General features: G+C 38.7%; 1 protein-coding gene across 1 annotated transcript; it reads right to left on the bottom strand.

Annotated features, from left to right (window-relative positions):
- Positions 1-137: 137 nt before the first annotated feature.
- On the bottom strand, positions 138-10,193 carry zgc:101858 (uncharacterized protein LOC449555 homolog). Its single transcript, XM_023262473.3, has 8 exons — positions 10,082-10,193; positions 9,791-9,961; positions 8,578-8,756; positions 1,871-1,964; positions 1,699-1,768; positions 1,563-1,599; positions 1,330-1,393; positions 138-354 (listed from the first exon to the last, which is right to left on the bottom strand). Exons 1-8 carry the CDS (start codon positions 10,103-10,105, stop codon positions 196-198), a joined length of 798 nt encoding a protein of 265 aa, XP_023118241.1. The 5' UTR covers positions 10,106-10,193; the 3' UTR covers positions 138-195.
- Positions 10,194-12,983: the final 2,790 nt, after the last annotated feature.

The raw sequence follows: 12,983 nt of genomic DNA, 5'->3' as shown, positions 1-12,983 counted from the left end.
TCTGTTCATCAAAGAAAACTTCATGAAGTGACCGAATAAGATGCTGTTTATCTTCCGTCTTATTTTCACACCTGGAACTGCCAAGTGTGAAACTTTTTTCCTTGTAGCGGCAAGGCAACACAAAAACACAAGCAGACTTAGTGTTTCAAAGTACTATATTAGCAGACTGTATGCTGTATGTTAATATACATGCTCTTATCTTGGGCACATAGCGTGGCGACCGCCATCGATGGGAAGGTTGACTCCGGTGATAAAGCTGGCGGCGTCAGATGCCAGGAAGGCGATGCTGTGGGCCACTTCATCCACCTCACCTGGTCGTCCGAGAGCGTGGGTCTGCTTACACTTTGCAAGAAACTGGTGGTAAACGAAAAGAACAGAAGGATAAGAAATACATCATTAAAGATATATTTTTTGGTTTGTTTAGATGCATTTGCTAGTTGCTCAAAAAAATGAAAACACATCATGGGATTTTGGATGACTTCACTTTCAGAAAGACATACACAATCGTTTGACATGTAAAAGTGACTGAACTAGACTGTCATACAGAGACTGAAGGTTGTTTAATGTTTCTGATTAGTAAATTAGAATTTTAGCAGTCGAAATGACTCTGAAGTGTTAAAAGGCTGCATCTCAACAACAATTTTATAGTTATTCTGTTGTCTGACAACAGAAACAGCAATATATGTAAATGAGAACAGCTTTATTGGGAGTTGGACTGTATTAAAAAACAGTATATGTGAGCACAGAGAGCAGGAGCGAAGTAAACAGATGCAAACACTGTCCAACCAAATTGGTCTCTAAGTTTCATTACTGAATGTCCCTAAGCAATACAATCACCACAGAGCTCTGACCGATTGGTGGACAACTAAAGCCAATGGTAACATTAGCCACATTAGCAGCACAACACGCTAACAATAAGGATTTTCCTGTTGTTTTGGTGCCATCAGAAATAAAAGTAATCCACTGAGTGTTTAGTTGTTCAGATGCTGGAGGTGTATAAAGGCTTTCGTGTTCACTCTTGCAGTCAATAGGCAGTAGATTGGGTGTGTTTTGCTTGAGGCTGAGAGATTTTAGAGTTTGCATAGGCAGCTGTAGAAAGTAAAAAAAACCTGATGTGATTCTAAAATTCAAAGTTTAAGCTAGAGTTCAGTAAGATTATTATTGACTTAAAGTTGGGGATGCTATCTAGTCGTGTAGGCGGGGCTTCAAGAATGGCAGAATGAAAAACGTTCATATCTAAACATCTTTTATTTTACACCTTCAGCTTTATAACAACCACAAAACACAATAAAAATGGATTTCTGCCATATGGGACTATGTGTCAGTTACCTGAGCGTACTGCTCCTCATCCAGTCCTGCTCTCTTGTGGACGTCTGTGATTATCACACCAGGACTGCAGGGATAAAGCCAGTAATATAAAACAGCACAAGAGAAATGCTCCGTTTCAACAGGAACGTCATCAATCACGATCAGATCAAATGGCACATAAACTAGAAAAGATAGGGGAGGAATGTGAACGTAAAAGTAAACTTGTGCAGCTATAAAATGTTTATTTCACGTACCAGACCGAGTTCACCCTGACTTGCTTTGACGCCAGCTCTGAAATAAAAATCAGGGGTTAATATTTTGTGCTAAAGTGCTATTTTGAACTTTTACAGAGCTGTATATACAGCATGACGATCAAAAGGCTGAACTCACCAAGCGCTATACATCGTGTAAACTGGTCGATGGCTGACTTGGACATGCAATAAGCCAAAACTCCGGGGAACTACAGAGAGAAAAATCACACATCTTAATACAGAGTATTGAAAAATGCCACTACATATAGATGGTGGTGTTGAAATATAGAGTCCAGATGCATAAAACTCACTGATCTCTGTCCGTTGACGCTGGATACATTGACAATGGAGCCTTTGGTCTTGATCAGATGCGGGACACAAAGTTGAGTCAGGTGATAAACAGACCTGCAATATGAAAATCAAAAGTTAGGGAAAAGAAATACACTTCAAGGCTAAATACAAAGTTATGACTTTCTACCATCGTCAATTTTTCGTCTTCTCAAGGCTGTCAGGGACAATTACATCCCAACATCTGTGACTGGAGCCATCAGTGTGATAACAGCAGCATCACACCAACAACCACACATCCATCCCGTGACATTTAGATTAGCTGGCTGCTGAGCGCTGCCACTGGACTAATATGCCTGTGGATTTACGGCAGCGTGGGCTGGTGTCCTCTCTACAGAAATCTGTGGGTGAGCACAGCATGCTTTCTGTTTTTTTCCTACAGTTTCGAGAGAATGTTTGCCTTAGTTTACTGCACAAATTGATCTAATGCAGTGTCCAGTCCTACAGTAGTTTATGTGAACTATAAAAAAATCCTATTCCACTCTCAAAAGGGCGCAGTGTCCATAAAGACAATCAATTTGTATTAGAATGACTTTCAATTATGTTCCTACACATTCATGCATGCAGGTATGCTGTGTCCATACAGTGTAATAATGGTTATATTGATATTTAGTGGAGCAAGCACACACTATGAACATAAAAGAGCAAATACTCAACAACACATGGTAAAAAAATGCTCCTTTAATGTCATGATTTATCCCTCTATGTCAGGGGTGTCACACTCATTTTAGTTCAGGGGCCACATTCAGTCCAATTTGATCTCAAGTGGGCCGGACCAGTAAAATCCTAACATAATAACCTATAAATAACAACAACTGAAAATAGTTTTAGAGCAAAAAGGTACAGTCTAAAATGTTCACATTTAAGAAATAGTTTTTTTTTTAATTTATTTTATTTTTTTACAAAGCATTATGAACAACCTGAAATTTCTGAAGAAAATTAAGTTCAGTTTCAGCAACATTATGCCTCGGTTTATCATTTACACATTACAACTTACAGATCACAGACTGTCTACAAAGGCACAAAACATTCAGTCTGGAACTGAATAATGTAGTATTTTACTTTATGATCAAAATAACAAAATTAGACAAAAAAACCCCCAACAAAAACAAGACAAAATATTACAAAAATGAGACACAAAACGACAAAAGAACAATAAACAATATAGCATTTCACTTTATGATCAAAACGACTCGTCAAGGTCGAGAAATTATTTTAAATTTATGGTTTTACAAATTTATAATTTGCAATTAATGTCTTCTCTGTAATTTTTACACTTTACAAAATCGTCCCACGGGCCGGATTGGACCGTCTGGAGGGCCGGTTTTGGCCCGCGGGCTGCATGTTTGACACCCCTGGTCTACGTTAAACATTTTGCTGTTTACAAGAATTCAAATAGGGCTGCACAGTGGCTTGGTGGTTTGCACTGTCACCTTGCAGCTAGAAGATCCCTGGTTTGCATCCCTGCCTTCCTGGGATCTTTCTGCATGGAGTTTGCATGTTCTCCCTGTGCATGCGTCGGTTTTCTCTGGGTACTCCGGCTTCCTCCCACAGTCCAAAAACATGCTGAGGTTAATTGGTAACTCTAAATTGTCTGTAGGTGTGAATGCGAGTATGATTGTTTGTCTCTATTAGCGCTATTCCATTAGCACCTACTTGGCTCGACTCTACTCGGTTTGTGAGGTTTTCCATCAGGACATAGTACCAGGTACTATTTCTAGTACCTGGTACTATGTCCGGGGTTCCCAGCGAGCTGAGTGGAGCCGATAATGTGACGTCTACAGACGCCACTGATTGGACAGGGAGTGACGACACACGAGAGCGACTCCTTCACCAAAACCTGTGAGTGTTTTGTGACTTCAAGAAACTTTTACATTATTTATCCCATCGGAGGCGAGCTGACTTTAAACGAGTATATTTTGAAAGTAACATCGTCGTCTCCTGTATGCAGACAATAGGCTAGCTAGTTAGCCATCAGCGCTAACTCAGTGGCCGGGCCGCCGTGCCATGACGACTCCACCCACGATGAGGTGGTGCTCAATTGTAATGGAAAACAACCTAAACCGAGTCGAGCCGAGCCGAGTCGAGTAGGTGCTAATAGAAAAGCGCCATATGTGTAGCTATGCAACTGGTGACCTAACCAGGGTGTCTCCTACCTTCACCCTAAGTCAGCTGGGATAGACTCCAGCCTCCCCTACTCTAATGAGGATTAAGCGGTGTATAGATAATGGATGGATGGAAAAATTCTAATAATATTCAAAATGTCATTTTTCTGGCCACAATGACACTTTTTAGACTTGGTTATTCAGGTCTTGCTAGACCTGGAATGATTACAGATTCCAGGAGGAAGTTTTTAGGATGAAAATTACATTTGACATCAGAATAATGCATCTCTGTGACCTGGAAGCGCTCCAGTGGGCAGAACAAGATAAATACCTACAGAGAATGTTATTAGTGGCTCGCAAATAGCAGATAAAGGCTCAGGAAGGATGTATCATCGGTAAGTGAATGGATTGACTTAGCTTGTGAAGAAAGAGAATAACATTTATACTGCGACCTCAACCGGGCTTATCTATATGTCAACACAATCAGGCCTCATTTTGTAAAATAACGGCAGAGTTACACTGCGGGTGGTTATCTCCGGTCTTGGTGCAGAATCAATGCGGTTAAATATAAAGGGAAGGGGGAAAAGGAAAAACTAGGAGTGAAAAGGGAAAATTTAAGAAAATGGGAAGATAATATTGCTTTTTCTACACTATGGAAGCAAGTATTTATTTTAGTGAAACAACAACAAAATATGACACATTTTCAGGTAGAAATAATCTACTATTTGAGGTATCAGTGAGCTGCATGAGAAAGGAACCTGAAGCAGATCCCAAGCTGAGATAATGGTGTTAGAAATATAGGAATGATGGTAAAGGTTAATTGAAACTGAGGGAAGATGACAAGTTAGCATTTAACTGGGGTGAAATATACATGTATAATGTGTAAATTAAATCTGTTTTTCTCTCTGTTCTTTTCTCTCTTTCGTAAAATTGTGATTTTGCTTTTTGAAGTATGAAGATTCAGATTTTTTAATTATTATTCTATAAAAGGCTTTGAGTTGTTAGATCTTGTTTCATTTTGATGTGATTGATTTCTAAGGTCTTTTCTACCATTAAACTGCATAAATCTTCCAACTTCTGCAGGGAGAACAGCTGAAACACTGCAGATTTAAATCTGAACTATAATATCAGTGTAATTTGCATTATTTCTTATTAGTGTGTGAAATATCAGTCTCAGTATCATATGAAATGTTTCACTTTCATGTGCAATATTGAATAACTACGTCAGCGTCATCGCCAGTATTACTTCTTACTTTTCTATTCTAGTATTATTTTAGCTTACTTACATGTATTTTAATTACATGTCATACTTTTATCCTATTGCTTTTCAATTAGGAACAGCATTTTTTCTATTGCTATTGTATTTTTTTTAAGATTAATGAAGTTCTATCTCATCTTATCTTTAATACGACTAAATGCATCCCATAGCAAAAGGTGCACAAGTAGGATTTATTCATAATTCAGTCTAATTCTTCTACTCAGTCCTAAGAACAGATCAGATTCATGAACTATACTGCATTTCTCCTGCCCCTGTTCTTCAATCCAAACATTTTAGCCAAACAACTCCCAAAAAGTAATACTGTATGAGCCGTCACCATCACCTGCCATACCTTATTTAATGTTACTTTTTTTATTAGTATGTGAAATAGTGTTAGTATTATGTGTAATATTTCATTTTTATGTGCAATACTGCATTACTACGTCAGTATCCTTACCAGTATTACTTGTTACTGTTTTTGTTCGCATTTTAGTCAGGCATTCATACATATATCCTTTTGCTTTTCTATTAGGCCCTGCATTTATTCTCTTATTGCAGGGGGTCTTTGGTTTCGGCGTTACGTCAGAACTGGTTACGTTGAACTAGTTGGCGATTGGATGAATATGCGGCGCTATCAGACAGCTTTGTTTCCATTCTCTGGTTGTACTCCACCTTGGATTGTGCTACATTCACTAACTTTTTGTCCTTCATTATGGCTCCCAGCGTAAGTCAGACTCTTCTGATGGCAGTGCTTCGAAGAAAGAGAAAGCCGTCTCCATGGAAGTGAAATTAGATAGAATAAAACGCTGGGAACAGGGAGAAACACCGACGAACAACAGTCAAGTTGTAAAAACAGGTCAACATATTGTAGCGACCCTCTGTGATGAATGAGTGAGACTTTATCTGCTTCTCTGCTGGTTTATTGAACCTTCACACAGGCTACTGTGGACCGTAGCCAACGCCAGAATAACTAGAAAAACCCCATAACTTAGCTCCAGAATTAGCCACCGTTCCCAGCTCTCTCTACTGCTGACTCTCAGCCAATCAGAGGTGAGCTAACTAAACATGGCATGTTCACCAGGGGTGGAAGTAACGAATTACAAATACTAACGTTACTGTAATTAAGTACATTTTTGGGTACTTGTACTTTTAAGAGTACTTTTTCAGTGTGTAATTTTACTCATACTTGAGCACAATTTACACCCTGTTATCTACTTCACTCCTTTTAAAATCAAAAGTCGCTACTGAGTACACCCACAATTTGAATTGATATTCAAACCTTTCATCTGCATCTTTGGAGCCAATAAGATCCGATCGCGACCGCGCCAATTAATCTATGACGTAAGGAAAGGACAACTCCGCAGCAGCAGGTGCAGGCAGGTTTGTGGAGGAAACATGCCTGCACAGCGGTGTAGAGAGTGATTTATAGACTGAAGATTTGAAGACAAAGAAGCCAAAATGGAGACAGAAGACAACATTGTCAACGGTGAAAATGACGAAGAAGAGACGGAGGAGCGCCGGTGGCCGCACCTGGAGGGTTTTTTTATGTACAGAGGGAGAAAAGGAGACAGCGTCCAGATGCACGGTGATATCAACTTACAAGACTTCAGCGTCTAATCTCAAAAACAGTAAGGTAAGAGGGTTCACACCTATACCTGTATGATAATGCGTTCTTATTTTTCGTGTGTGTTAAGGTTATTAGTTTGGCTGAAATAAGTCTGCAAAGATATTGCTACTGCCATTGGTTAGCCTGATGTTAAAAATAAGACGAAGCTAGCTAACGTGTGCGCACAATTGAGCTACAATTCTTAGAAATGTTTTATCTTAATATTTGGACAACCACCGTCATTACAATAAATTAAATCTTTAGTCATTTGATACTCACAGGTCTACATTCAGCAGGTCTATATTTTGTGCTAGAGTGACGCCATATTATTTGAAACTAGAACATCAATTTCATGTTAGCATGTTAGCTTCATGTTACGTTAGCTTGTCGGTAAGGGGGTAAATAGTGCTTCACATTTAGACTAATGTTTAGCATGGAAAATAGGACACGAGCAAGGAGTCCCTTGTTCTCTTACCTCAAGATACCTGAATGAAAATGTTTTCATATGATAAGCGTTGACCCTTTTGTGTGAATACATGTATAAGTGAGTATATTTAACATCTCAGTTGTGGCGCCCCCAATAGGTTGTCAGTTATTGATGGTCTGTCCTTAATACCAGAGAATCCTTTTTGAGAATTAGGTGATCTAGGTGTGTGTGGGCTGCACAGTGACATAGTGGTTAGCACTTTGGCCTTGCAGCTAGAAGATCCCCGGTTTGCATCCCGGCCCTCCTGGGATCTTTCTGCATGGAGTTTGCATGTTCTCCCTGTCCGTGGGTTTTCTCCGGGTACTCTGGTTTCCTCCCACAGTCCAAAAATATGCAGAGGTTAATTGATTACTTTAAATTGCATGTAGGTGTGAATGCAAGTGTGATTATTTGTCTGTACATGTAGCCCTGCGACAGACTGGTGACCTGTCCAGGGTGTCCCCTGCCTTCACCTGAGTCAGCTGGGATAGACTCCAGCACTCCTCCTCAGCCATAAAGACCTCACTATAATCAAGAGTTTCCTGTCTAGAGAAGACACAGAGAAACTTGTTCATGCATTTATATTCAGTAGGTCAGATTATTGTAATGGTGTCTTTACAGATCTTAACAAGAAACTGATCAAGCAGCTGCAGTCGATCCAGAACACTGCTGCCAGAATCCTAACTAACACCAGGAAACTGGACCACATTACACCAGTCCTCAAATCACTACACTGGCTTCCTGTTAGTCAAAAGATAGAGTTCAAAATCTTACTCCTGGTCTACAAAGCACTGAATGGTCTTGGACCACAAGCCATCCTGGACTTATCATCTCCACATCAAGCATCCAGAGCCCTCAGGTCATCAGGGACGGGTTTACTGTGAGTTCCCAGAATCAGAACCAAAAATAATGAAGCAGCATTCAGCTGTTATGCTCCTCACCTGTGGAACAAACTTCCTCAACACCTGAGTTCTGCTCAGACTTTTGGCTCTTTTAAATCAGGCCTGAAAATCATATTTACCGCAGCTTTCTCTTTGATGCTCAATCTATTTTCCCGTCTTTCAATGCACTTTAATAATCTTAATGTCTACTTTTATGCTTCATTTCTATGATTTTAATGCGTGTCTACCTTTAAATCATTTTTCTGAATGTATTTCTTTGCCAGTGTAATGCACTTTGAATCGCCTTGTGTATGATTTGTGCTCCACAAATAAACTTGCCTTACCTCGCCTTACCTGACATTGATGTTCATCACTCTGTCGTACTGAGCCAGGTCTGTTGTCTCGATGCTGCCCATCGCCAGGATTCCAGCGCTGTTGACCAGAACATCCAGGCGGCCGAAGCGAGCGATGGTTTGCTCCACCGTCGTCTTCACCGTCTCCTCGTCGGTCAGGTCTCCAGGAACAAGAAACGGCTGCACGGTAAACACAATGTTTAATTAAGCAGCGGCTTTAAAGGTAATTCAGTGCAGGTGTCATAAAGTTATTCAAGCAACACTGAACAAACAGGATAAAAAAATCACTTTATTAAAGGCAGTAATGTCTGAATGGTAATAAAATGGCCACTATTTATACTATAAAATGAAATAAGCCTTTATTAATCCTACAGTGGGGTCATTTTCAAAAGGGATACTGCAGAAAATTTAGGGACATTGGTGGAGAAGTAAAATAAAAAAGAAATATACATTAGTGCTGTGGATACTGTGCAGATTCTTCCATATGTAGAAACTGAGATTCCTCTGAGTGTGGAAAATAATGATATAGCACAGAATCTTCCATGAGCAGGAAATCTGAATATTAAAAACACTGGTATTGCACAGATTGTATTGTTGTTGCACATATTCTTCTGTGATTAGATACTGATATTTCAGATTCTTGTATTTGTAGAGAGAAATATATATTGTACAGTCATTTAAATGTGCAAATTATTCATACTGCAGAAGATTTGAATGCAATGATGTTACAAACTTTATATATATTTACCTATAATCCTGCATATTATACAATAAGCCCTTATTAATCCCCAGTGGAGAAATTTGCATTGTTACAGCAGCAAATGGGAAAGTGTAAACATATGAAAAATGTCAGCAGAAAAATAAAAATAAACTAAATATTAAAGTGCTGGTTTTTCCATAATTGGATATTGAGATTATATAGCACATATTAATGGTATTGCACATTCTTTCTTGAGAAGAAATGATAATTTCACATTAATTAAATGTCAGACATGCTTATTAACGTAATCATCAAAAGGAGATTTTTTAGCGTGACAGATGCTCACACCAAACTCCGTTCAAAAAAGCACAAATTTAAAGTGTCTCACCTTAATATCTTTCTTAAGTCAAAGTTACACAAAAACAGCTGCATTTAACTACATTTTGGCACAGTGTCAACATTTCGGCACACCTGTTAAACTCTGAATCTAAGTTAAAACTCTACTTTTGTGTACCTCTGCAGCTCCAAAGTCGGTGCACTGTTTGGCTATTTTCTGCAGGTTTTCCACGTCGCGGCCGTTCAGCGCCAGCAGAGCTCCGAGTTTAGCGAACAGGACGCTCGTACCTGCACCGATGCCCGAGCTGGCACCCGTTATCAGGGTCACTTTACCTTTCAGGGAAGAAACCTAAAATACACAAACCAAATGAAGGACTCCATGACATGTGTGTACCTCACCTTAACATGCACGGATCGACTATTTACTCCACACTCGACTAGAAATGACTGAAAAAACAAGCAGACTTACTTTAAACGCATCGTCAGAGGCCATGATTTCTGCTGTGTTTGCATGTATGTACTTTGCATAAACTTCCTACAGCCTGTGCGCCAATGCTTCGTCCACTACCGATGACCTAAAATGACGCAAAGCTCGTGCGTTAATTTGTAGTCCATATGGATAGGACTACAACGCTCTGTTCAGGTGTTGGTGCCAGAAAGAGATCCTCTGCCAAAAACTGAGTACCACCGGTCCGTGTATATTTTGGCAATTGGATTTTCCGTTCTGAAACGGGTATTGAAAAACAAAAAACGACTGCTTATTTGGTTTTCGTTTGAAAATACAAAACTTAAAATTGAAATACAAGGTGTTTTTCCTTTTCCTGATCAAAAAGGGATATACGAATTTTTAAAAATGCTTTAATTTTCATTTTATATTTAGAATAACAAAAAAGTAAAATCAGTAAGAGGCAGAAACGAAGAAAGTCAGTTTTTTCATTTTCTGAGACCGGAAGTGGTCATCAGCAAATGTCGAGTGCATAGACTGTGTGTGTGTGTGTGTGTGTGTGTGTGTGTGTGTGTGTGTGCGCGTGTGTGTGTCTGTCCATATATATATATATATATATATATATATATATATATATATATATATATATATATATATATATATATATATATATATATATATATATATATATATTCGTTAGTTTTCATGGTCAAAATGAGAGATCAGGTGGCCGATCTTAAAATAAATCAATATGGATTTTTTTTCAGAGCGTTAAAGTTTTGCGAAGCCAGGGGGCGGGGCTACTTGATTGACAGTCTGGTCTGGAATGATTGACAGGTCCTCTGGAGGAAGCAGCAGAGACTCTGCTCTCCTCGTTTGGATTAATTCTGATATAATAACTGTTGGTTTATTTATCGGTGGAGCAGCAAAACCTTTTTCACAGACAGTTTTCCTGCCCGTTGGCTTGTTTTAACCAGTTTTCTACCTTCGGCTGATTCTACCAGCAGACACTGAAAGGACTCTGATAGTTCGGTAAATGTTTATTTTCGTATCTGTGCCGCTTTTAATGCACTTTACATGCAGCTTTAGTGTCAGATATAATGTGTGCCATGCATTTAGTTAATAAAATTGTGGAGACGCTGGTTCACATTAATGTAACATTTAGAAAACCTAAATGTGATGAAAACAGTAAGATTAGGGTTCTGTGTTGTCATTAGTCCTGAATATCTGCTGAGTCTGAAGTTAAACTGGAGAAAACAGTAAATCTACTCTATAATGGTTAACGTTTAATTACTGATTCACATGTTGTAGTACATCTTAGTGCAGATTAGAAAAATAACTTCCCAGAATGTGTCCAAAGTAATGATGAACACTACAGTTATTATATTTAAATTACAGCACAGATAAGCTGCATAATAAAATCCTCTCCTCTAAAGCTAAAGTGACTACAGGCCTTTCTGTCTTTCAGTGCTTGGAAAACTATATGAAATAGGAAATCTGTCCAGGGATACTTTAAAATGAACCTCTGCTGTTGATGCTGATACTGTGACGTCTTTCTTCATCTCAGGTGTCTCATGTTCACTGTGAAGATCTTCTGAGTGAAGCCAGTAGAAGGAAAACCTCATTTGGATGTGAAGAAGGAGACTGAATGGATGACATCCTCAGTGAACCACTTCCTGTTTAACTTTCACTTACAGAAGGACAGAGCAACTATTTCAGCTGTTTATTATTCTCTGTTCTTAGTATTCAGGGATTCCATTTATCACATTTAACTTCATCTCTGCTGTTGTAGCAGAACTACAATCTAAAAAGTCCATGTTATTTATAGCAGATATGCAGCATTAAAACATCAACACATTCAGGTCAAGAGCTTCATTATTTCCTTTATTGCACATTTAAAAACTACATTGTTTAACTATTGTGAACTGTAAAGATGTGTAAACATGAAGTAAATGGATGAAATAATGTGTTGCTGACAGTGAAGTGTAAACACTGAACAGTCACAAGACAAGTTGTATTATGAAGAGAGGTGCTGAATCTGCAGCATTATTGTTATTACTGGAAGGATGAGGAGGACATCAGTGCTGCTCTTCCTCACAGTGATGAAGGAGAAAAGACTCTTCAGACAACCACAGCTGGATGTTCATGTTCTCTGGAGCTCTCAGTCCATCAGACTAGATGCCCCCAATGATCCAGACCAAGACTGGAAGGAAAAGACACTAACAGTGAGGAAAAGATCTACAGGGTTCTTTCAGTCCAACTGCAGGAACATTAAATATCAGAGTGAACACATCAGGATATGAATGGAACACAATAGAGTGTTGTATTTTATGCTAATTTTTAATCTTATGTAAATGTTTGTTTTCCTGGTTGAGGCTAAAGACCATTTTACTGCCTTAGATGGACAATAAAGTTTATTCTGTTTTATTCTAATGTATCATTAGCATTAACATGAGCTCCACAGTTATCTCACCATACACTGTTGTAGAGAAAAAAACTGAAGCAAAGAACAGAGATATTAACTCAGAACTGAACTGAGAGATTAACATTCATCAGTAACAGTTCTGTGGAGGAACATTAACGTAGATTTATTTATATCTGCTGATCATTAAAACAGCAGTTATCGATCCGTTATGATTGATCAGTTGTGATCTGCAGGAAACTTAGCTACAGCTTACAGTTAGCTAGTTTATGACACTGACTAACCTGATTTAGCATCAGCGTTAGCACTAAATGAGGAAACGTAATCTCAGATTTACAGAACAACTTTAAAACACGATGTTAGAACATGTTAATATCAGAGGTTACAGTCTGATGTTAACTTACAGTAACTTCACTGCTTTATATGTGATGTTGTCCAGATGTGGAGAACAGTACAACTAGTTACAAAAATGACTTACCTGTAGAGTTTATCTTCACTTTTGGA

The sequence above is a fragment of the Amphiprion ocellaris genome, chromosome 6 (genome assembly GCF_022539595.1).
Source record: "Amphiprion ocellaris isolate individual 3 ecotype Okinawa chromosome 6, ASM2253959v1, whole genome shotgun sequence".
Classification (NCBI taxonomy): domain Eukaryota; kingdom Metazoa; phylum Chordata; class Actinopteri; family Pomacentridae; genus Amphiprion; species Amphiprion ocellaris.
The sequence above is the reverse complement of the archived record's forward strand: the minus strand, read 5'-3'. Positions and strand labels throughout refer to the sequence as shown.